Below are 26,210 nucleotides of genomic sequence, written 5' to 3' on the forward strand. Positions count from 1 at the left end.
ACCATGAATTGAAGAACTGTGTAAGACTATAAAGGCCAGAAGACCTGGAGGCCCAAGGCACCAAAAAATTCAGACAGTTTGAAGACTGCCCTCTTGTAGGCTGTGAGTGGCTGGAGTGAGTGATGCCCTGTATCAAGCAGATTTCCAACCTCCTACAGATCCTCTGAGAAGGGAATGGGCTAGGGGTCTGCTCTGGGCATCAGCTAGCGAAACCTGGCCTCCTGAAAATGAGAGACTCTGCAATGTTATTTTGAAAGCTGGGCCCTGAAAGTGATGCTTGTGTGGAGACAATGGAGCACAAAATGACGGACCAGCATCATGACCCTCTCTGACCTGAAGCTCAGGCAGTTGATAATTCTGACCACTGCCTTGTTGTCATACCAGAAGCAAAATGCCTTGTTTGCAAAATTCTTGCCTCAAATGTGGATGGCTACCACAATGAGAAAAAATTCCAGGAATGTGAGGTCACTAAGGGCCCCTTCCTCCCTGAGCCCTACTGAACACATCAGTGGCCCTGGAAGAAAACACCAAATCTGAAGCTTCCCGCTGGATCTGAATGCACCTTGGGCCCTTTGTTATGCCCAAGTTTGTTAAGGGCAACCTGTTTATCCTGAGAGCGTGTAATGAAAACCTCTCCCTCCGTGGACTTATTCACAGCAAGGATGACAAAGACATTGAGACACCAAATTTGGTTTTAAATACCATGCATGTAACATTTATTAAATCACAAAAGTAACACAAACATTGATTATCAAGAGCTCTTTCATTCGCACATTCATACAATACTCACACACACTTTCCTTCTGCTGAACATTGATCAGTTGTTCTCGAAGGTTGGGGATGACACCGTTGCCACGGATGATGCCAACAAACTGGAGATGAAAGTCCAGGGTCTTTATACTTTGTCTTCTCTCTGGCTCTCTTGCACTATTGCAGCCCATTACTCAATTTCCTCTTTTGGGAGGTAAGACAGGCTGTTCCAAGCAACTTGTTCTGTTCAAAATCTCTAGTTCTGTTCAGAGAACTCCATTGTCCTGTCAGTTCCTCTTCATGGCGACTCAGGAGATAAGCACCTTCCCAGTCATGGTTCGTCACACCTGGACGGCACCCTACCTCAGCTTCCAAGTTCCTCAGACTTTCCTCGCCTCGGTTGCCAAATATCTTTGTCACATCAATGCTTTGCATGGAACCATCTTGTTTGGTTCTTCTGTGGTTCTTCAGCTCTGGGTTTTAGACAGAACTCACACATTCATCTTACACCTTGTGGTTGGGTGGGCAGGCCCTCACATCTGCCAGACACTTTTAGTCATGTACCTGAATGGCATGGCTTGTAATTCCCTGCCAAATTAAGCAAATGGGGTGGTGATGGTGAGGTAGCAGAAGCCAGCTGACTAGCAGTTAGCCAGCTGGATATCTCTGCTGCTGTTGCAGCCTCTGGAGGGGCGGGAGGTAATTGCTCTAATTGTCATTGCTTGAAGCACACATGAAAAGGAAGGACCACTTCCCTGATAACCAATTTGTTCTGGAAAATCTAGTGCTTTTTTGTCTATGGAGAAAAAGGAATTTGAGACTGAAAGAAATTCCTCTCAGAGGGTCAACAACTTAGAAAATTAATGTGAATGAATCCCTGCAAGAGTAACCATATGAAAGAACAAGTGTGAGAGAAACAGTGTGATTGAATGTGAGAGAGAACAAATGTACATATGTACAAATATACATGTTGGGGGGGGGGCATAGAAACTGGGCCTCTTGGAAGCGGGTTCTGATTGTCTACCATCCTCAATGCCTTCAATGACTGCCCAAAGTCCTCTTTGTTCATTCTTTCACTCTTTGGGACTTTTCCAGCCCCTGCCTTGCATACCTCCCTGTCTTACCAGTCCAGAGGAACAGCTTCATATGTGCCTCCAACTGTGCGTGGAAGTCTCCAGCTGGCCAGCCAGGAGACTGCAGGCACATGGTACAGGCACACATGAACCAAGGCCACATGCTCTGCTCCAGTGGCTCACAGGAAGCGATGTACTTGCACAGTTCCTCCTCAGCTGGCCAATCCGATGTGCCAGTTGCTCAGAAGGGGAGCCACAGAGGCCACTTCTCCTCTGCCTCTGAAGGGGCCTAGCCATAGCCAGGTGATGGCAGTAGCCCCAAACCAGAGGTGCTGCAGGCCACCACTGCCACCAGGGGCTATTATGTTTGTTGGCTCTCCTGTGGACCTAGGGCACACTGGACTGTGTGGGCTGCTGGCTGAGGCAGCGGCAGCATCTCATCCAAATAACTGGAGCAGTGACAAGACAGAAGGAAGAAGAAGCAGTGGCTCAGGTGGGCCCCGCCAGAGCCCATGATCCAGTGATCTTCTGCACTCTTCTCCTTGTCATCCTCCCTGCTCAGGCAGAGGTGGACATTCCAAGTCCTTCTCTCCTTTCTCTTCCCCACCAGGACAGAAAAGGTTTAGAAAGAGGTGGTGGTGGTAGTAGAGGAGGAGGAGGAGGAGGAGAAGGAGGAGGAAAGGAAGGATTAGAGCCTCCAAGTCTCACACACCTTCTTGAGCAACTCTCACCCCTTGGGGGTCCCATTCCACAGTTTGAGAATGACTGTATTATCCCACCCCCAAACCAAGACTCAGAGCAGCTTTCAATAAGATTATCAGCAAAGACAGACAGAATACACACACACACACACACACACACACACAGAGAGAGAGAGAGAGAGAGAGAGAGAGAGAATTGATTCAACTGTATCTTAATTATATAACATTTTGAATTCTTAAGTAATTTTAGAACAGAGCAATGTTTTTAAAAATACAGGACCCATCTGTTAAAAGCATTTTTCTCAGTCAGTTGCCCAAAGCCTGCCTGATTAAAATGGTCATTGCCTTTTTTTACCAAGTTCTAATTAGATTTAAGCCAGCAGTTGGTATCTGCCTTCTTCTTCTTGACTGCAAAATGAGTAAGGGAGGGTACATAAAAAACATAATGGCAGCTAAGCTATCACTGCTTAGTAGTGAAGTTCTGCTGTGGTTGAGTCATGGAAACGAGTATGTTCCAGTGCAATGTAGAGTTGAGACAGAATGGCAAAGCAACTAAGAAGGTTTGGTAAGACAATTCTTAGCTGAATCCTTCTGGGTCCTGCTTGGGTCAATGTAGAAAATTCCTAAAAGGTTAGTATTTTGAAAAGCAATGCTGTGTGATAGGCTTCCTGCCAAATTAATGATTATTTGAGAAACATAACTTTCAAAATGCTCCTCTCCAGATCAAACTGAGGGAAATTGAACTTCAGCAGCATTCTCAGCTTTCTTCTTTGTCATGTTGTTGTTGTTTTTATCATAGCTAAAGTAGCTGATATAATTTTGTTGGTCTAAATCCCAGTTTAGCCCTAACTAGAGTCATTCCACTGTTCAACAATTTACTTATTGGATCTACCTAAACTGGAACTAACCAGCAGGATTTTAGCCATAGGCACAAGTTTGCATACTAATGCTGCTGCACTTGAGAAAGCATTTCCCTTCTTTACTCCTTTGTCTGATTAAATGAGCAGTCTTCCAAAGGATTTTGAAATAATTAAAGTTCTACAAAGGGGCAAATCATTTCTTCAGTTCCTTCATATAGATTTCTTAGCATACTATCTCTAATTTATATACATATGCATTTACTGTGTATTTGACATCTCTAGAAAAGTTTAATATGATTTATAAGTGAAAGAGAAGGGAAGCAAACATAATATAATACAAAAACCATTTTTAAAAACTCAGAAAATATAGCCAGCTACAGCAATTAGCTGGTTTCCTTTAAATAAAATGCAGCAAGTGTTTCCATACTCAGTACAAAGATTGCTGTGTTTTTTCTTTTATAGCAGAAGCAGCCACAAAGGAGGTTATAATGAAGGCAAGGATATCTTGAGGATAGGGCTTGAAACAGAAAGCCAAAGAGGCCCCACAGCAGCATTTACAGGAAGACCTTGAAACAGGGGCCATTCACACTATGGAAATATATCGGTGTGGAATCAGTTTATTTCTGTGAAATAAGTGCAATCGGTGCAGTTTGCGGGGGGGGAGAGGGGGAGCAAAAAGCCCACTTAAGCCGTGCATTTGGCATCAGATCCCTTAGCAGTTTGTTTTTAAGAGCCACTATGATTTGCTTTGGTAGTGTGAACTCGCTACTGAATCGATTTAGGTCATGCTGCATTGCTCCTGGAGATGGAGGCATCTCCATTTTAAATTGATACAGTGGCAAATGTGAATGACAACAGGGTTAAAATGGCACAGAGAGGTTTGAGCACAGTAAATGTAATAGGAACACTGAACCGATTCTGAATTGGTTCTGAATCAGTGCAGAGATGCAAATCTCTTCGTTCAAAAAAGTAAGCGTGAATGGCCCCTTAGTAGGGATGATCTACCTCATTTTAAAGTAGGTTAAGTAATATGGTTTATCATCTGAAAAGGCAGGGGAATAAAAACCACTGAATGGAGGCACAAGGAATAGCTGTTTATCACAGCAATAGAATCATTTCAGGAATTAATTCTCATAGAAAATGTAAGATTCAGTAAAACGTCTATCTCCATGACCTATTTCTCCCTTTGCCATGAATATCTGAAATTGATATGTTTCATTTGCTCAGCTTTTACAGAGGATCAAGGTAATATCATTGCCAGATCATTTCAGTCCAGTGTTTTCTGCGTCACTTTCACCTCTGTTACCAAATTTATTGGTGGATTATTATTTTTCAGTCTTAAAGTGCAGTTGCAACACCACTCTGTTCAGTCTAGTTTGGCAAGATCTACTGAGGCTTTTGTTTTTCATTTCTATGGAATTAAGTGTTGGGGGTTGACTGAAGAATCTCTTTGAAACCTAGAAGAAAAGAGGTATATAATCAGTTGTCTTGGCAAACTAAGGACTTTATGATTCCACCTGATTGTCTTACAGCAATTGCAATGTTGAAGCAAATGTGAACATATAAGTTTGAAAACAATCACTATCACACATCTCTGCAAACATGCTATTATGCTGCTTTGGCAATTCATGTCTTGTTCTTGCTCTTCTGCACCATCTCACTAACTCCACTTTCTTCCTTGTGTATGCCTGCATGTATGTCTTCTTTTTGCTGCAATTTCACAATTTACGGCCAAATGAAAAATAAAATAAAATAATAAAATAATAGAGATAGATAAGGAAAGGGAAATGAAGTATAAGCAATTTCAGCCTGCTTGAGAATGGTGAGAGAGGGAGTGGCAGGGAAGAGGAGAGGAAGAGAATCACACTCACTCATCCTATGTGGCTTTTGAAATATTGGAACTGCAGCAGAAGGGACCTATTGCATCAGAGTCAGTAATGGAAAAGTAGCAATACTGGGGCCATTGTCGGGTTTTTCTCATCAATGAAAAGGTGCATTTCACCAATGATTAAAATGCACAGCAGCAACTGGTGAGACACAACAACTGGGCACAGGCATATGTGATATTTCATAAGAAAGAGCTCACATAGACGTGTCACTGGAGAATTGCTAAATACTTATTTCTTTTGAGAAATGTATTTTCCGAAAATTGTCTCTTTAGCACCACATCTCATTGCAGAAAGCTGTGTGGTAAAAATAACCAAAATCCTTTCAGAACCAAATCTGTAGCAGCTGCAAGATAAACAACAGTAATAGAAAACTGAAGGGCAAGGTCAAAGTTCTCCTACTAGCAACACATCCTGGTTGGGAGATACTGCTACTGTCTGGAAAAGATCCCATTTCCATTGTGTACAGGAAACTGGTTTTGAAAGCTGAAGGGGGAGTGTGGAGGCCACAGTTTAAACAATAAAACTAGCAAACTGTGATTTCCAGTACAGGAAAGAGAAGAGAAAGTGCTAGATACTTCTGGTGGCTTTAAAATAGGCTGTTTAGAAATATACAACCTAAGGAGATGGGAAGCCGTCATAGTGTAGTGGTTTGAGCATTGGATTAGGGTTCTGGAGACCACACATCAAATCCTTCTTCTGCCATACAAGATCTCTGGATAACCTTGGACAAGTCACATTCTCTCAGCCTCAGAGGAAGGCAAAGGCAAATCCTCTTTGAACAAATATTACAAAAAAATCCCCACGAGAGGTTCACATTAGGCAAGGACGTAGCCAAGGGGGGGGGGGTTCTTGGGGTCCGCCCCCCTTCCATTAGAAAAATGAATTGTGTGTGCTGCCGCGCTGCCACACCCAAGCCCCATTATAATGGTGGCACTTAGTCTGGCCCTCCCCTTCTTAAAATCCTAGCTACGTCCCTGCATTAGGGTTACATTAAGTCAGAAACAACATGAAGGCACACAACAAGCAAGTAAGCATGGCCAATGCTATTTTCCTAATAGCATCTGCTCCTTGAAGAAGAAGCTTACCCTCCAAGGTTGCTCCATATCAGGTTGCACTAATACATTTCCTCTGTGTCCACATTAAAGCTACAGTTATTTCCACATGTACTCAGAATTAAATTCCACTGAATTAAATGAGTAAGCATTCTGAGTTGATTTTGGTGTAGACATGCATAGCAATGAGGCCTAAATCTGCTTCTTTCATACTTTTTTATTAGGTATATTTTTAAAGGGGAAAACCCAGCAATCCCAAGACTTCTATTAGCTGTGATCTGCATCTATACAGCTCACCTTGAATGTCTGTTGATAAGTATGTACTGTGGCCATCACAAAACAAGATAGCATATGAGCCCATTTTGAGACATTTAAGATGAACCACTCTTTATTTGGTAAGAATGGAGAGAAACATAACTAAACTAAAATCTGGAAACAACAGCGCTGGGAAAGATATAAATATGACATGTATCATTAACCAAAAGCAGAATTTCTCACTCATATTCACTCACCATTTCAATTCATACTTTGAAATTTATATTCTGCCATTCTTGAAATAATTCCATTTTTTTGTTGGAAATTAATTTTATGAAAGTTAGTTTTTATCACCATAATCATAATTATACTGCACATGAGCTTAGGAGTGAATCCTTCTGCCCTGAACTTGGACTTATGTCTGGTTGGTCCTCCATATTCATGGATTCTTTATCCATGGATTCAACCAACCACAGTTTGAAAATATTTTAAAAATATATAAATTTAAAAAAACAAACCTTGATTTTGCCAATTTATATAAAGGACACCCTTTTACAAGCCTGAACTCTCCCTGGAAGAAAAGGTAATTAAACTGAGACTGTCATATTTTAGCCACATCAGGAGAAGGCGCAACTCATTGCAAAATATAATAATGCTAGGAAAGGTGGAGGGAAGCAGAAAGAGGAAAACTGTATGCTAGATGGATAAACTTAGGCACAGTCCAGACCAATACTTTGCTCTGGCCTGGCCATGTACTAGGATTGCGTAGGGGTGGAGCGATTGCACGCCCCACAACCCTAGTACGTGGTGGCGGTGTAATAGTGGCAGTGCCCTAAATACATGGGTGATGCCATTGTTATGTAAGCACCGTGTGGTGTCCACACATTGCTGTGCAGTGCTTACATAACGAGTGCGCCAGTGGTGCACTTGTTACACCGCCCCTGTGGCTTTAAAAGAACCCACTTTTCATGGGTCCTTTTTCTGCCTGAGGGAAGCTGTGCGGTTTGGTAGCTACGGCTTCCCTCCGGAGGAAAAACAGGCACCAACAAGGCACCGTTTTTCAGCGGTCTGTAGTGCACCTTAGTTAGGGATGTCATGAGTATCAACTTGCAGGACCTAAGCAAAGCAGTGGAGGATATGTGGGCTTTGAGATGTATCATTCACAGGATCACCATGAGGCTTGGTTGACATGAGGGCAGTTAACAACAACAACATTTTACTATGCTATTGTATTTAATTGGACTTGCACATCTACTGATTTTAGTATCCATGATGGGTCCTGGAACCAAACACCAACAGATATCAAGGGGCCCACTGTAGCACCATACTATCCTGAAAAACAACCGGTATTAGAAGCTTAGCAAGGTTTGGACTGAGAAGTACCTGGATAGGAGACCATCAGGAAATAACAGAAATCTCTAGTTAGAGTTAGAAAGAAATTCTGCCTAAAACTAGATGCTGCCAGGTAGAGTGGATGTTCCTAGGAAAGATGGACCAGTAGTCTGACTCAATATAATGACCCTTTGGCACTACAGAATTACAGTACCATGATTCTACTTTAATTGTCATAGCTGAATCCTACTGAAATCCTGGGATATGATTCCTAAGTAACCCTCCCTAAACACAGGATTCCATAGTATGTTGACATGGCAGTTAAAATAGATTCGTAGTGTCACAATTATGTACTGTGAAAGGGCGTTAAAGCAAATCTCTATGTTCTTAATATATAAGAAGTAAGTACACCATCTGAAAAGCTTTGAGAATGGCGGGGGCTGTATCACTAACACTCAATAGGTATTGGGCAGTTATTCTGTCTTTTTATTATTTTTTAATTTAAAATTTTGGTTGTTTTTTCTGATGAACAAAAAAAGATTGAGAGAGCAGTGGTGGAAAAACAGGCTAGATAATGCAGCTTATTTTGTAGATTTCCCACAAATTCAGTGAATGAAGTAATATGATAGCACAGTAATGGTCTTATCTGGAAGTTATGTTCCAGAACATACTTCAAGCTATGTTTTGTTTGCACTAAAGATAACATGCATTCATACATGGACTTCAGTGAGAATTTTATTTGTTCAGTGTTTTTGTAAGGAAGGGAAGTGAAACTGTGAGTTTATGATGCTCTGAAGGCAAGGTTTGGTCTGTGTTTTCATAACACTACAGTGTTGTAGAAATGTATTCTTTTGTAATCTTGTTCATATGATCTCAGGGCTGTTTCTTCCTCAAAATCTTAACAGGCAGCCCTTGGAAACATATCTAAATATTACAGAATCAGAATTCACTATGTATCTATTTCCTGTGTTTGAGAACAGAAGCTTTCATTATTATCTTTTCTTTTGGCATTTGGCTTCAAGATATGAATTCACAGGAAAGCACCCCTGTCTGCCCATTAACTGAGCTCATTTGTCTTAATTTACTCTGACCTCCTGGTTTCAAGCAGGATGTGCCTCCACAGAAAACATTATGCTCCTAGCTGATAAAAGACTCTCAATGGTGAGAAGAAAGCCTGACCCAAATTGAGGAATGGATGGATGAAAATATTGTTTCTCCTCGATACTTTTTAGAGTCAATCTTTGTATTTTTACGACCCTTCAATTCAGCTATAACTTTTTAAAGAAATTATCATTTCATTTGTGTGTATGTATTTAAAAAGTGCTTACTTTTAGAAAAAATATTGTTAAAAAGTATTTAGTAGAAAGAGATTTTTATCCAATTCTGAAGACCATTGGGATGTTCTTAGTTTGCTTTCAATGAAGTTTAACTTTTAACTTTAATTTTTAACAGTAATCTTGATGATATAATATCTAACAGGAAAAGCTGCACAGCAGAGAATATACTCTGCATGAAGAAGATCCAACAGAGAGTTTCTTGTATCTGTCCAACAGAAGAAACGTTAGAGAACTACCATCAATAAAAGCAGATAACATGGGCTAGATAAACCAAGATTCTGGTACAAGGAGTACTTTTATTATATATACAAATGTTGGGTATTTATACTAGAAGAGTGCAAGAAACTAATATAATGAACTTATGGTAAAAACAGGAATTATAACTCTAGATGCACACGGTAAGATAAAAAGTTATATTTATTGTTCCCAGGGGCATCAATAGGCTGATATATCTGGGAGGGGAATATGATTGAATGAATGAATCCTTCCAAAATCTCTAGCAATGTAACAGGATGTCCGAAGTCCACCCTTGTTCAAAGAGTCAATAAATTTGAACCATTTTTCAACAGAGCTGTTCTCTCTGGTTTATCTCATATACCTTATGTACAACGTCATCACTAATATGGTGCAGGGTGTTCAGACCGCACCAAGTAACACCTGAAGGGAAGGTGAGACCACTGATCCCCAAAAACCTGTCTTTTGGCAGAAACGAACTGTAGCATTTGCCTACATCCCTTTAAATCGCTGAGGAGATTATATGAGTGGGGCAAGGACAATGTAAAGAAAAAGGAGAGGATCTAGGCTTTAAAAAAAATTAAACTTTAATTTTTAATTTAAAAAAATACTTTTTTTGACATTTTTTTTAAATTATTCTTTTAAAATTTTCTTTCAAAACATCACACCTTACCAAATTTTCACTTTAACCATATGAAATGATGTATATATAAATCCATTTATGTTGTGCATATTGTATTGTAATTTAAAGGTATACATTTAATTTTTGCTTGTTGTTTTTGTCAGAACTATTGCCATTACACTTAGTGATATATGGGGATTATGGGTTAGGAGTAACATTAGTACAACAAAGGGTAAGAATTCTGTATGATGTGGTACGGGAGGACAGCACCACCACCACCACCACCATCATCATCATCGATCTGTATTTCGGTCATTGACCAGTATAAAATAAAATAAATAAATAGAGTAAAATAATAAGATTAGAATAAGTGAACTAAATAAGTAAAATAAGTGAAATGGATAAAATAATAAGTAAAATACAATTGTTGATACAAAATCAGAGATGATTTTGTCCATCTGACATCAGATATTACCATCCATCTGAATTCAAGCATAAATCGGGAGGCAGCCAGGTCCTACCTCAAGGATTTTGTCACTGAAGCTGCTGGGCAAGTACAGCCTAGCTGCAGCCCGAGTCACAGGCAAGCTCCAGCGGCCTCCTTTCGAAGCTGAGAGCTTTCTGACTTAAGAAAAATGGCCACTGGAGCTCGCCTGGGACCCAGGCTGCTACCAGGCTGTACTCACCCGGTGGCTTCAGTGGCAAAATCTTTGCGGTAGGACCCAGATGCCTCCTGATTTAGACTTGAATTTGGATGAGGTAAGATGGGTTATTTAAGCAATGTCTAGCTAGTTAATTGTGAATGGTTTTCAGTGTCTCACCCTTTAGAATGCTAGAAATGTGGAGATTGAAGGAAAATGTCATTGCAGGGCAGAATTTTTATTTGTTTACAACATCCTCATTTTGCACCCTCCACCCATGCACCCATCCACCCAATAGCTACACAAGGGGACATCTCTCAGGAGTATGAAGATTCTAGAGCTCAAATTGTGACAGTACATACTGAACCAATGCCCCTGAGATCCAGACTCCTCTCACTCCTTTCGAATTATTGTTAGTATAACTGATTATTGTTTGGATGAATTTACATTCTTCCCACTTACAAGAAATGACTGAACGAGAGTCCTGCAGTTGAATGACTATCCACTACTCCCCTTGTGAATCAGCTAATGATTTAATTAACTTATTTAAATAACTTACCACTGTGTTTATTTCCTGTCTTGCCTCAATAATGTACCTAATTCATAAGAATGATCATAGGCATTAGGGCCAGTAGAATTAGAACCAAATAATCCTGATGATTGTGGCCTACAAAAAGGAAAGAAAAGGATATTTCAGGTGACAGTATGAACAAGGATCACTGTACTGTTCTATTTCAGTTGTTTGGACATTAGATTAGCACTCTGGAGACCATAGCCATAGAAACCTACTGGGTGACCTTGGGCCAGTCACAATTTCTCAGCCTCAGAGGAAGGCAAAGGTGAACCCCCTCTGAACAAATCTCACCAAGAAATCCCTCTGATAGGATCATCTTTATGGTCATCATAAATTGGAAGCATCTTGAAGGAACACAACAAGCAAGCAAGCTTGAATAGGCACTATTATGTACCTAACAGTATATGCTCCTTCACAAAGCAGCTTACCCTTACAGCTCACCAAGGCTGCTCCATAACGGATTGCACTAATATGTTTCCTTTTGTGTCCACACTAAAGCTACAGTTGTATCCACATGTACCCATATGTAAGTGCCATTAAATTCAGTAAGTAACAATCCCTAACATGAACAGCCCAAACAACATCTGGCCCATTCAACACAAAACCCAGGGTATATCTCTCTTTCAATTGTGTAAAATAAGCTCCTGTTTGCTTCACATTTCCTGCAAGATCAGGAGCCCATAGGCATTAGGGCAGTAATATTAGAACGACATGTTCTGTTCCAACACAAGGCAGCTGTTTAGATGTTAAAGAGCATAGAGGACAACAGTGAGCCCTGAGACCTCACAGCCTAATGGCTAAGCAGGTGAACAAGAATCCCTCAGCACCATCTTCTGTGAACGCTCCTCCAGGAAAGAAGAGAGCCACTATAGAACAGTGCCACCAAGCCCCATCCCAGAGAGGTGACTCAGAAGGATACCATGGCCATCCAGTCCAAACCCCTGCTGTGCAGGAATACATAATCAAGGCACTCCTGACATATGGCTATCCAAACTCTGTTTAAAAACCTCCAAAGAAGGAGACTCCACTATACCCGAAGGCAGCAGATTCCTGTTGATAAACTCTTACAATCAATAAGTTCTTCTTAATGTTTAGGTGTCCTAATGTTTATATTCCTGTAGCTTGAATCCATTGTGTCGTGTCCTAGTCTCTGGAGCAGCAGAAAACTGTTTAAACAGGGCCATCATGTTGCATAATACAACCATATGTATTCCTTATTCACAACAAAATAGCTAAATGAGAAATATTCTGTGGCCTTCTGTGAAATTATAAGCACCAGGATTTTGTGTTTTGCCCACTTGCCTCTGCCTAATAATGCCAGTTTGAGGTCCACCTCTTTTCTTCTGTGTTTAACTCTGCAGATCAGCTCTTGTCCAGCATGGTTTCCTGAGGTATTTGCAAAGATGCTGCGCATAACAGATACAGTGCCATTGGGATTTGTGATCAGGTTTTCATTCATTTTGTGTCCTGGTGGAAGCCATGAGATAGAAGGGCGTGGGAAGCCGGATGCAAAGCAGGTAGCATTTGTATGTCTATCAGAGGTTTTGTAGTATATAAAGATGCTGAGGTGGGCTGTATAACACAAACAACAACAAAGCTCTTTAGCATGAAGATCTCAGGTTGGCAATGAAATAACTGAAACACTTTCCTATCACACAGGGGACCACAAGCTCTTGAATGTACCCAGATGATAAGTCAAACTACAGAAATAGAAATGTAACTGTAGGGTAAACATCCTTCAACACTATGGAAATTATCACATGGGAGAGGAAAGTGTCCTTCCCCCATGCTTAAATCACATTAATTGCACAATCAGGTGGAAGATTATCACACACTCATGCTCTTATCCCTTTCTTCTCCTGTCTGTAAACAGTAATGGACCTGTTGTTGGATATTAATGGGAGTTCCCGTTAATACTCAATGAAGGTCCATTACTGTTTACAGATGGTAGAAGAATAGGACAAGTGCACAGGGGTGTGATAATCCCCCCCCCCCCCGATTGTGGAATTAATGCTATTTAAGCATAAGAGAAGGACACTTTTCTCTCCTGTGTGATAATCTCTTAAGTGCTGTGGTGTGCTGTTCTTTATACATTACTAAGAAACATCCCTGGCTTTATTCCAGTTGACTTCAATGAGTTAGCTTATGATATGAATGAAACAAAACCAGTCCTTATATGTAATTAGTTTTACACCATGTTCCATGCAAAGCCAGAAACTTTCCAAAGGGGGTGGGGGGTGGGGAGAAAGCTAAAATTTGTGAATATGAATTTTCACAGAATGTTGAGATGTCAGCCTAAGTCTAAATATCAAGCCTGGGAAAAATCAATTCAGTTCTGCATTGCAGAGCAAGTGATGCAGAAATTTAAAGTGTTTGCTCCAGAAGTATCTGAAGTACTGTATTTTGTGGCGTATAAGACGACTGGGCATATAAGACGACCCCCGACTTTTCCAGTTAAAATATAGAGTTTGGGATATACTCATCGTATAAGACTACCCCTCTTCCAACACACACCAAATTAAAAAAAAATTAAAAATCAGATTTGATTTCAATATGGTAATTTTAATTCAAATGACATGCAGGTACTTAGCAGGAAACCTTGTTGTATACAAAGCCTGCTTGGATTGGTCAGCTCTACCTGCCTGCCCAGCCCTCCCTGTCTCCAAGACTATTAGAGCGGTAGCTGCTTTCATACGATCGCCACATACGGTGGGGATGTGGCCGCGGCCATTTTTGAGCTCCCTCGACCATATGCGGTAACCGCAGATTCTCCAGTCCGGCTCAGAAGTTTCAGCACCTGCCCTATAAGATGACACCCGGCGTATATGACAACCCCCAACTTTTGAGAAGATTTTCCTGGGTTAAAAAATAGTCTTATACACCAGAAAATACAGTAGTTGAAAAGATGCATCCAAAACTTGACTATAGTTTTTGTTTGGGTTCCATTAAATAACACATCAGGTCTGATCATTCAGTGATCAAGCATATAGATTTGTATAACATAACAGCCAAACAGAGAAAGATGCACATTTTATAGATGTGGAATAGTCCAGCATCCTAAACAGCAACATCTGGATAAAACTCAGACACATATTTCAAAGAAACTGAAATAATGGCTGCACCCACGTACACACACCATATGCGTGCATCTATAAGTTGAAAAATGTGTGCCTAAAATTTGACCCCCCAAATCCTGGATCGATTTATATATGGGAGGGGGGGGTGACTGCTGCTTCTTTAAGAGTAAAAGAAACATCAATCACACATATACACATACTATCTCTCAGGAAGAATGTTCTCACCACTTTCCGTAAGAAGACAAGTGGGCTGGTTGCAAACAACTAAGGATGGGTGAGTGGTGAAGAGTCCGTCAGGGGAAAGCCTACTGTAAACATAAGTTTCTAGGTGGGCTTGAAGAGGCAAAGGGTGGCCATGTTTTTCCACCCCATCCCCAGGTAAAATGGATACAACTGGGGCACTTTGGTGTTTACCCACTGCAGCAAAAAGCTACTATGGATCTGAGGAGCTCCAAAGTTTGACCCTCAACTTATCCACAGGTCATACCAAAATCTATAGTTTTGGCCCCAAAATCTGCCCACGACTTAGATATGACAATGATGTTTATCACAGAACTCTAAATACCCCTCCTTAAAACTGCAAATCCCACAATGCAACAGGAGGCAGCTAGAGGAGTCAAAGTGGAATAGTAGCACTTTAAGAGTATAGTGTGATAAACATCATTGACTTATAGTCGAGTATATATGGTGTGTGTGTGTAGGTTGAGTCTCTCTTTTCCAAAATGCTTTGCACTACAAGTATTTCGGATTTCACATTTATTTTTATTTTATTTTATTTTATTTTGGATTTTGGAATACCTATTTATTTATAAGTACAGAATTAGATGTCTTGGAAATGGGCTTAAGTTTAAACACAAAATTCATTTATGTTTTATATACACATTATACACATAGACTGAAGGTAATTTTATATAGTATTTTTAAAATAATTTTCTGCATGAAACAAAATTTGTGTACACTGAACCATCAGAAAGCAAAGGTGTTGCTATCTCAGACAACCATGAAAAAAAGATTTGGTTTTGGGAATATTTTGGAATTCCAGATAAGGGAGACTCTGTGTGTGTGTGTATGTGTGTGTGTGGTCTATACCTTTTTGCTGCAAAAACTGAAGTTTTCTAAGGAATTTCTCAGGGATAATATGTATTACAAATGAATGAGAAATTCATCCCAATTATATAACTGGATTTATCCAGTTCCTGGATAAGAGTCTTAGACTGCGTGATGGGTTTAAATGCAATTTATGGTTGGAAATCTATAGATTTTTGATCTTGCAATGCTAAAGAGAAAAATGTGTTTGACAGCATGTCAAACACATATTTAAAATGTATGAGGAAAACAGCATGCAAAATTTAGTCAGTGGTGCATGCGGACATAAATAGGTACAGTTGGGGGAAATAATGTGCACTTTTAAAAGATATACAAAAATGCACTTTTGTAAAAAAAAAATGCCACAAGACATGTATTTTTAAAAAAGAAAATACATACTTTTGAAATATTCACAGAAAAATATGAATGAGGATGCATGAAACTGGGCTTTTGTCAGATTTTATTGTGGGTTATTGTTTTATTAAGTTAATTACTTTTTCTTATAATTTTTAAAAAACAACCACAACATTTTTGGCCTAAAATTATTAGCTTCTTTTCTTCATTTATTTTTAAAATACTAATCCTTTCTAAAATTCCAGCTCTGGAACTTTCTATGAGTCAAATCAAGAGTATGATTTTTTATGTTCTCATCCTTTCCTTGAGGATGAACTTTTTGCTGAAATACCTCCCCTAACATAAATCCTAACTGATCATGCTTAGCTAAGACCTGTAATATATATTTTTTGCATCAGCAGAGTAGAAGGAAGTCCAACATGAAATCATAAACACAATGTAATTATAGCTAATGTAGGAGAAGTGCCACATTCACAAAAATACTCTCTTCTGACTTACTGTAAACAGAAAGACACGGCTTTCCTGTGACAGATCCTAAAGGAAATGTATTAAATATGCATCGGTAGCACCCATCATCTTGGATACTAGCATTCCAAAAGGTGATCGCAGTATCATTGACTCCTAAAACTGTGAAATTGATTTGATGATTGTATGGTGGGAGGATATTTGGACCTTTTCCACTTTGATATGTTGCCATATTTACAACACTTCCATTCATTTCTTTCTGCCATGTAACTTGAATAGTGTCATACAGCTTTGATAATGTACATCTCAAAGTAACTCTGCCACCAACTTCCACATCTTTGTTTTTTGTAATTATTTCACCTGTGGCAACAGACATAGAAATATCATTATTGGTCATTGTCATTTAGGTCTAAAAATTACACAAGCACAGCAAAATTTAAAAAATAAATAAACCAACAGCACAGTTAGTCTGTTTTGAAATAGAAAATGGAAGGGTGATAGAGGGGAAAAAGCAGAGAATCAGACCCCCTCATGGCACTGACTGCTATAATGCTGGAACTGCAGCAAAGATATGTATCACAAGGAGGGGGGACTTAAAAGCAGTGCAGTTGCGTGAAAGAAGAAAGATGTGATAAGAAATATTTTCAAACTGGCAAGTTCCCACTTTCTTTCAAAACACAATTGCCATGAGACACAAAGCTGGTATGATAATGTCCTTAGAGTAAAATAATTGAGCAAAGGTGGGTTCATCTGTTTCCCCATGTTCCCTCCTTTCCTAGGCTAACAAGGGGTTTTGAAACTTTCATTTCCAGGTTTGATTAAATACAAGTTCCCATATTATCTGAAACTGTCAGACTGGAATGAAATTTAACATTAATTTGAAGAGCACTAGCATGGTTTAATGGTTTGAGTGCTTGATAGGGCCTCTGGGAGTCAACTTTCAACTCCCTTCTCTGTCATGGAAATGCACAGGGCAGGTCACACTATTTCAGAGGAAATAATAGTAGCCTTCCACTAGATAAATCTTGCCAGGAAACCACAAGATAGAGCCACCATAAGCTGGAGTTCACTTGAAGATACATAACAACAAAAATGGTTTGTTAACACAGTCCATCCTTAAAACAAGAAGATGGTTTGTTTCACCTCTAACATTGGTGTGTGTGTGAGAGAGAGAGGGGGGGTATTTGAAAGGTTCTCTACAACTGAGTCCACAGATGCTGATCTCTTGAACTCTGTGGCTTCAGTACAGAGAGAAGAGAAATGCTAAATTACACTTTGGGCTCACATCAATCAAGATTTTGCCATCAGTTTGCCTTTTTTCAGTTATTATCTCTTCTCACGTCTTGACTCAGAAAGTGTGCTGTAGAGACTGTTCATGCTTTGCAAGGCTATCCTATGCCTATTTATGGGTGCTACATTGATCCCCCCCACCCAAATGAGCTAGAATTCATTTTCTTAATTTCAAGCAGCTGAAAACCTTCTGATTTCCCCTAACTGCTTTCAAGTATCAACTTCCTGACAACTAAGCCCTGATTAACTCATTCTGCTATACTGTGCTTGGTAGGTGCTTTTCGTTAGGTAAAGAAATTGATCATCTGATATTGTGAATCAGCAACAAAATGTTGGCAGAGAGAGTTCTCCACTTAGTGGGCTGCCTTGAGTCTCTTAAGCTGGTCTGCCTTATGTCACTAAGTTTGAAGAAAATGGTAACTGCCAGTCCAACTGGCTTTTGTACCTAAAAATAGAATGGGGTGCTGTCATACCATGTACTGACATGTCTTCACCTGACCCTGGGGTGAGTTTTCATGTCCCAAAATGTGCCAAAAGACTGGAAATAGATATGTCTTCTGAATGAAATATGCTCAAAAAGAGAGTGAGGCTGCTGAACAGGCACATGCTTACCCATCTGTTTCACTTCACACAAGAAAGGAAAGGGAACCATGTGATACATAAAATATCATACTGCATTTGTGACAGTAGTTCCTACACAATAAAAACTTTTCTGATATTAAAACAGAATAGTCAAATCATATTAGACTTACCTTGTACCCTACAGAGCTCTATAAGTATGATACATATAGTCAAGTTCTGGAAAGTCCAAAAGGAACAATTACCTTCATTCACCTTGGAAAAGGAGAGAAAAAAGAACTCTTGTAGAATCACATAGATACTATTTGCTTTCACAGCAATAATATTTTATGGTTTTATATAAATCCCACATATGTAAGAATAAGGATGAAGTGCAGTGGGCCCTTGTTATCAGCTGGGGTTTGGTTCAAAGATCCCTCGTGGATAACAAAATCTGTAGATGCTCAAGTCCCATTAAATACAATGGCCTAGTAAAATGGTGTCCATTATATAAAATGGAAAAATCAAGGATTGCTATTTGGAATTTACACTTTTTTGGAATATTTTCAAGCTGTGGATGCTTGAGTTCTTGGATAAAACATCTGTGGATAAGGAGACCCAACTGTATTATAGAATCCCCCCAAAGAAAAAACAACAACAAACAGTTAGATGCCTATCTTAGAATTTAAAGTAAATGTAAAGGTATTCCCCATCGACAAGGCTGTCAAGTCATGTCCACCCATAAGGGGACGCTCATCTCTGTTACTAAGCTGAAGAGCCAGCATTGTCAGGGACTATATTGTGATCAGCCGGCCAGCATGATTGCACAGAATTCTGTTTATCTTCCCACTGAAGTGCTACCTATTTATCTACTTGCATTTGCATGCTTTCAAACTGCTAGGTTGGCAGAAGCTGGGACTAGTGATAGGAGCTCATTCCATCATGCAGCACCCAAGCCTCGAACTGCCAACCTGTCGATCTTGCAATCAACAGATTCAGTGTCTTAACTACTTGAGTCACCACATCCCTATCTTAGAACTTACATGTATCAGATTTGAGTGGTCCTAAGGCAAATAATTTGTCATATCTTAGAATATACATATGACAAATTATTTGCCTTAGGACCATTCAAATGTCAAAAATTACCTTTTGCACCTTGAAGACAAGTACATTTATTAAAGCATGAACTTTTGTGAATGATTACCCGCTTCATATGATGCATGATGTGTTATCCCAGATGTTAGGTGTATATGCAGTAGATATGGCTGGGAGCAGGACTGTAGACCATGAAGCCAGAGACAAATTGAATGCAGAAAATAGAGATAGTAACAATTACTTTATTAACACTGTGTGCAAAGGGATTGTGTAGCCCCTTTGAGACTGAAAGAAAGAAGCTTGTAGCATGAACATCATCTCTGTTCAAGCACCTAAATATGTTATGTTATGTTGTTAAGTTTGGAAATAAATTCAATAAATAAATGAATGGTTTATTTTATTATTGAAGATGAGTGGAAATCAAGCTGAGAGAAAATAAGAATAAGCCATGAGTTCATAGCAGAACCAGGATCTAAAATGGGCACTGCCTACTTCATGGCACAGTGCCACTACACTAATCCTTGAAAATGATTAAACACTTACAAATGTTTAAGAAACAGAGTTATTATGAAAGGGAAATGAGTCCATTGTTTAGAAAAGGTCTTGAAGGAACATGAGACGAAGGAGGGGATTTTAGCAACAGGATGAGAGAAGGAAGCATCTGGAGAAAAAAATAACAAGGAGGGAACAAAGTAATTTGCAAAGAAAAATAAAATGGGATATGATTAGTTTCTGCCTGGAAGGATACTTAAAAATACCACTTTAGAGGTACTCTGAAGAGGCCAAGAATGGACAAGAAAGAGAGCCCTCCCTCCATGATAACTGTCATCCTTCGGCCTGTGAGGGAGTGAACAGGCAGGCCCAGCTCCACCAGGGCTAGCCTGAAGAAGAAGAGCCCTTCCTCCAGTCCATCTGCCTTGGTCCAGGCCTCAGAGGGAGAGAATAACCACTGGACCTCATCCCCTTTCCCACCACCATTCCTTTCTCCTTTTGTGTCATGTCTTTTGGATTGTAAGCCTGAGGGCAGGGAACCGTCTAATTAAAAATAATAATTGTAAGCCACTCCCATAGCCTTTAGGGCTGAAGGGCGGGGTATAAATACCATAAATTAAAAAATAAATAGTAAGGTAAATAGTATACATTTTCTCTACATCTAGCTCTATTTAGATATTAGATGCTGAAACCCTTGAACATGAAGTTCTTGAACTTTCTTGCATGTAGTAAATGCATGAGTGAGCCACCACAGGTTAATCCCTACATACAGAGCTTGCATATTATCCTGTTCAATTCAAACAGAAGACATATACTTTAACCCTATAAATTTTAAATCCATTTCTTTGAGTGGGATTTGTGTTTGTATAATACCTCTGGTCTTGCACAGGGATTAAAGGGCATTCAAGGCATATTGTTCTGGCACCCAGCTATACTCTTTCCTTTGGTTTCCAAATCAAAGCCTCCTCTCACTCTTCTCAATTGTCTACATTGCCAACTTTGAATAAAATGAACATAGGAACCATGTTTTCTTGATTTCAATGACATGACCAATTAAATGTGGTTGTATTCATCACTAATCCCAATAAGATTTATATGTAAGCATTTACTACCTAAGACTAATAGAATTCAGTAAGATTCATACCATATTTGTAACCATGCTTATTGGAAACAAGATCATTCCATTCAGAGGGGGGTTGCCTTTGCATCTCTCTGAGACTGAGAGTGATTTGCCCAATGTCACCCAATGGGTTTCCATGGCTGAACAGAGATTTGAACCCTGGTCTCCAGAACTGTAGTCCAATTCTCAAACCACTGTAACACACTGACTCTCAGTTCTTCTTTAAATACATCAATATTAATTAACACAAATCCATTTGTTAGTTTCAGTAGTTAAAGTAGTCCTACTGAATCATTTCTTGAATGGTGACTCAAAACATATTTAAATTCCATTCATTCAATGATTTGGCCCTAGTTGGGACTAACAACAAGATTGTGCCTCAAATCTTCCACCAAGGTATATTATATTTTAAAATCCAATGTGCATACATTCACACAAGAGCTACCGGTATGGTCCAAAAATATTCTAAGGCTTTCATTTTACGTATTTTATCTAAGAAGAGGCCACACTGAAAACAATATTATTTCCTTCTCACTTAACATGCATGGGATTAGGCTTCATGGCTGTTTCCACATATAACTCCATTTTTTTCACTTCTTATGCCCATTTGCTTGTAAAGCTCAGCTTTATCACCTTTGTTTTCTCCTACATTCCAGTTTTCTGAGTCTTACATTTTCCTCTCCCAGATGTGTACACGAATGTGCAAATTTGGGAGAGTTTTTATCAAAATCATATTGAAACAAGATTTTCATACATCAACACAGGCCAAATTCAAAATATACAAACTGTTCTCAGGATGGAAACAATCATGTTTTACCCATCTGTCACAGCTGTTAAAAAGGAGAATTCTGTTAGGCAAGAATGTGGCAACATTAATTCAACCCTGCAAATACAATTGAATGCATGAGATTCAAACCCAAATATTTAAGAATGAAGGAATCAAATCTCAGCAGTCATTAAAGAACCTATCAGTTTTTTTACCCACTCCATTCCTTAGCTCATATCTGAAATGCATCATCTATAGATTCCTTGGAAAGCTTTCTACTGTCTTGCTTTGTGTCAGGCACTGACATTTACTGTCGCAGAAGTTGTAATCCTACACCCATTTACTTAAACTCAATTGCACTGAGAGTACTTAACAGAATGTCTTCCCCAGTTCAAACATTGCTTCTTTGGATTGTTTTTCACATACAGTATAATATTTTTTAAAAAAAATCTTTCCCCTCTCTTGAACTATTTGAATGCAGAAGGGATATTCAACGGAGACTGTAAAAGTCTCATGTTCCCATTACAGACTAATTCGGGGGGGGGGGGGGGGGACAACTAAAGCTTCATGTGAAAGAATTGCACATTTGCCTATTCATTCCACCAAAGCAGATTCTGATTTTCCCTTCTCCATATCCACCAAACCAAGGCCAGTCTTGTGCCCCAATATTGTATTACACAACAAAATACATCTTACCTTGGGATGCATGTTACTATAGTGTGGAAGGAAGAGTGCATCTGAGTACAGCTGCTGCTTCCACCTAAAAGCTTAGAAGAAGCCATAGGTTGGACAGAGAAATAACAGTCAACATCTGCCCTTCCTACAGTCTTGTAGAGCTCCTCCCATTGAATTGTGATTCCTGGTACAGGAATAGTACAGATTTAGTATTTTAGTTTAGGCAAGTGAAGTATAAATCAATCCTACAATTTTATATACAAAGAGAAATCAAACTATGCAAAACAGAACATAAGAACAGATGCATTATTTTATATACATGCCATTAAGGCCAAACAAACATTACGAAGCAGTAACTAAAAAAGCCTGTGGAATCTGAAGCAGTGATTTGATGTATCCCCTCCTCTTTTGTCGTGTTCCCAATGTCACATTTAAATCTTGCATTCTGTCCAAAGGGATGTAAGGCTGCTAAGAAAAGAAAGGGTACCTATATAAAAACAAAACAATGCATATTATCATTTGGGCACCAAATAAGATTGCATGTGTACAAGGATAAATACATCCAATAAAATAAAATACCAGTGTTGCCCTTCTGTTGCTCTGTGCTATTAAAACTGGTATAATTTTGAACAAACGCTAGAGGATATTATAAACAGAGTAAGCAGTACTTTCTATGGAGCTGAGTTATTTCTGAAGAACAGAAGATCAGGGATATTAGAGCTACAGTACAACATTCTTGAACCTCCACTGCTCAGAACAGGGGTGGGGAAAATGTGACTTGCAGACCATATTTCATCCTTAGTTATGCTTTCCCCCTTAAATCCCTTGACTCTCCTCCCTTTTTTAAAAAAAGAGTAACAAATTGTTGCCTGGAGGAACAGTTCCAGAGATAAATGGGAGACAAAATAAGAATTCTCCCTTCCTCGTGAATTTTTTCTTCTGTCCCTAAATTTTTAGAATTGCTGAGGGAGAGACACTGAAAATCCTTCACATTTAGAACTCTTATATTTGCTGTGTCTCATTTCTTTGGTAACTTTACCTGCCCCTTTCTTCAGATGCCTAAACTATATTCCTACATGTTCAGCTGAATTTTTAAGTTACTGCAATGCTAAAAACGCTTTCCCATACCCTGCATAAATTTACAGGCAGAACAAACACTGCAGCTATCACGTGAACTCAAAAACAAACAAATTTATTCTTGATTTCCTCTCAGCAATAGGAAGAGTTGTCTCCCCAACCATAAGGCCTGTAACAAGGCTAGACTTCCTTCAGTTCCAGTGATGAAAGCAATTCCACTAGCAGGAGCAGCTTATCAGATACCATCGTATACATATGACTGTACAGCTAAATATATAGGCAGACAGCATCGCAGAGCTGGAAATGACCATCAAATGTTGTTTTATCCCTCTATGGCACAGATTGTTCATAGACCAAGTGTGGTTGCCTGCCATTTTGGGATAAGGCATGCCCTCCAACATTTTGTCCATGACCTGCTATCTGCCCTATAGCAACTGGATTCCTGTCTCAAACAACTGTCCATTAGAACAAGACAGAAGTCATTTATTATAATTATTATTATTTTGTTTATTTATATCCCACCTTTCTCCCAGTATAGGGACTTAACTATTCCTAGTTCCTTACTCTCACCAAACTTCAAAGCAGCCTCAATAAGGAATTGAATATAATTCTATTTTGAACTTTCGTAAGAATAAGGAACTAAAGCTCAGTAGGAATGTGGATATCTTTTCTTTTCAAAGAATTTGTAAGGCCAATTGGGGGATTATTGGGGGGGGGGTGATAAACTATTTAAAGATTTTTATATTAAACTGATATTTATTTCATCAGATGTTGAAATGAAATGAATATGATTTATGTCAGTGTTGAGAGAAAAACAGGACATGCCAGGTGTACATGCCAGTCTGCATTAAAAGCATTCTTGCTAAATTTATCCAGCACTCTTCTTTATAAACATCGATGTGTGAAATCAATATAAGAGGACGTATGAAATGTGAGTTGTAAAAAGATCATTGTTTCTGCCATTCTGCCTAAGAATGAACAATTCAAAGGGGGAACAAACTACTTTAGTGGTATTTGTAAATCTTAAAAATGGGTACCCAGTTCTAGAAATCAGATAAGGTTATGGGAGAAAATGGCAGAAAGAGCAGTATACAAAGAAGTATTGCACATGAATTAATTTTTATTGTACTGATAACACTGGTCTAGTGCATTTAGGACAATGGGTATATTCTATGAAAATGTTAATATAGGATTCCATAATATGACTTTCTGGCATCTAGCCTTTGTTTGCTCTCTTTTAATGTATTTTAAACTCTTACAAGTACATAAAGCAACGTGCTTATCATAATCACATTTATTCTGAAATTAAGATTCAAAACACCCTGCAGAAATAATCCAGTTTGAGACTGTTTTAACTGCCCTGGCTCAGTTCTAGGGAATTCTGGGAATTGTAGTTTGTTCTGGCACCAGAGTTCTCTAACAGAGAAGGCCAAATGTCTCACAAAACTACAGTTTCCAGAATTCCCTAGCATTGAGCCAGGGCAGTTAAAGTGGTCTCAAACTGGATTATTTCTGCAGGGTGTTTTTAACCTAAGATTAACTCACTGGGACTCACCTCTGGGTAAATTACACCCTCTGCATTATTTAGAATTTGGTACACATTTTATTTAGTGTTTGCTAAGTGTGCAGACAATTAACATATAGTGTCTCATCAATCATTGCAACTGACTGTTAAAGTAGCCCAGTATTAATCATTCTATATTTTCAGCAGGATAGGGGAGATAGAGCTACCCAGATTGTTCATGGATAAGATGTGATGTGACCCAGAGTGATTCATTATGGAGATTATTGCACAGGAAATCCGCACCAGTATAGATATGGGTTGTAACCATCTGGAACATATCTTATCGCACAGCTGGAGCCCAGGCAGTAGGTAGCCCATATCTAACCTGGGCTTCTCCAGCAACCTGTCAAGAATGGAAAAATCCCATTAATTAAAAGCTGCTAGAGAAGCTTGGGTTGGATATGGGCTGCCTACTGCCTGGGCTCCCCGACCATGCAATAAGAACCATTCCAGAAGGTTACAACCTGCATCTATCCCAGCACAGATTTCCTGTCTGATAATCTCCTATGTCACACTTTTTAACTACAATACCATGGCAGCTTTACATTAGCAACTGGAATCATAAGTGGATGAATTGTTTCTAAGAACAACAAAAGTCTGCCAAAGTTTCTAAACATTCTAAATACTCAAGTAGAGTTTTAAAGCTTTAAATAATTGGATATTTGAGCATTGCTCTGGATCATGATCCTTAGAATCACAGAATCATAGAGCTGGAGGAGATTACAAGGACCATCAAGTCAAACCCTCTGTCATGCAGGAACACAGAATCAAAGCACCCCTGACAGATGGCCATCCAGTCTCTGGTTTTAAAAAAAACTCCAAAGAAGGAGACGCCACGCTCTGAGGAAGTGTGTTCCACTGTCAAACAGCTCCTTGGTCATTTGAGGAATCATAGGTCAAATGCTGCATGAGTCCTGTTTGGTCATTATCATTCATGTGTTTATAATTACATGGAAAGAAAGAAAAATATAGTGTGAGCACAACAAATTGTTTTACTGAAGTAGATAATTTAATTCAACCTCAATGTCCACTTTTTTAATTTTTTAAAATTGCATTGTTCTTTTACATTGTGAGCCACTTTTTGGAAGAAAGCAAGATACAAATCATCACCATCATCGCCAATAATAATAACAACTCCACTCAGTGGAAGCTGGTGGCTCCCCATCAGCAGATTTTAGCTTGAATGTTAGGTGCTGAACCTGCTTGAGGATAGAGTTCAGCTCCTTGCATATCTCCTTTAAATTCTGGACTAAAAGCCAGAGTAGAGTCCC

General features: G+C 39.2%; 1 protein-coding gene across 1 annotated transcript; it reads right to left on the bottom strand.

Annotated features, from left to right (window-relative positions):
- Positions 1 to 742: 742 nt before the first annotated feature.
- Positions 743 to 23,015, bottom strand: LOC121917190 (OX-2 membrane glycoprotein-like). The gene is made up of 6 exons (XM_042442914.1): positions 22,320 to 23,015; positions 18,345 to 18,426; positions 16,336 to 16,662; positions 12,623 to 12,892; positions 11,306 to 11,413; positions 743 to 4,841 (listed from the first exon to the last, which is right to left on the bottom strand). Exons 1-5 carry the CDS (start codon positions 22,329 to 22,331, stop codon positions 11,343 to 11,345), a joined length of 762 nt encoding a protein of 253 aa, XP_042298848.1. The 5' UTR covers positions 22,332 to 23,015; the 3' UTR covers positions 743 to 4,841; positions 11,306 to 11,342.
- Between the last annotated feature and the right edge of the window lie 3,195 nt (positions 23,016 to 26,210).

The sequence above is a fragment of the Sceloporus undulatus genome, unplaced genomic scaffold, assembly GCF_019175285.1.
Source record: "Sceloporus undulatus isolate JIND9_A2432 ecotype Alabama unplaced genomic scaffold, SceUnd_v1.1 scaffold_12, whole genome shotgun sequence".
Lineage (NCBI taxonomy): Eukaryota > Metazoa > Chordata > Lepidosauria > Squamata > Phrynosomatidae > Sceloporus > Sceloporus undulatus.

Bases quoted from the DNA above. Each gene is read 5' to 3' on its own strand.
- LOC121917190 (XM_042442914.1), bottom strand. The intron at 16,663-18,344 runs GTAAGTCTAATA...CTGTTGCCACAG, and splicing joins AGAGCTCTGTAGGGTACAAG to GTGAAATAATTACAAAAAAC. The intron at 12,893-16,335 runs GTAAGTCAGAAG...TGTGTTATACAG, and splicing joins GCCGTGTCTTTCTGTTTACA to CCCACCTCAGCATCTTTATA.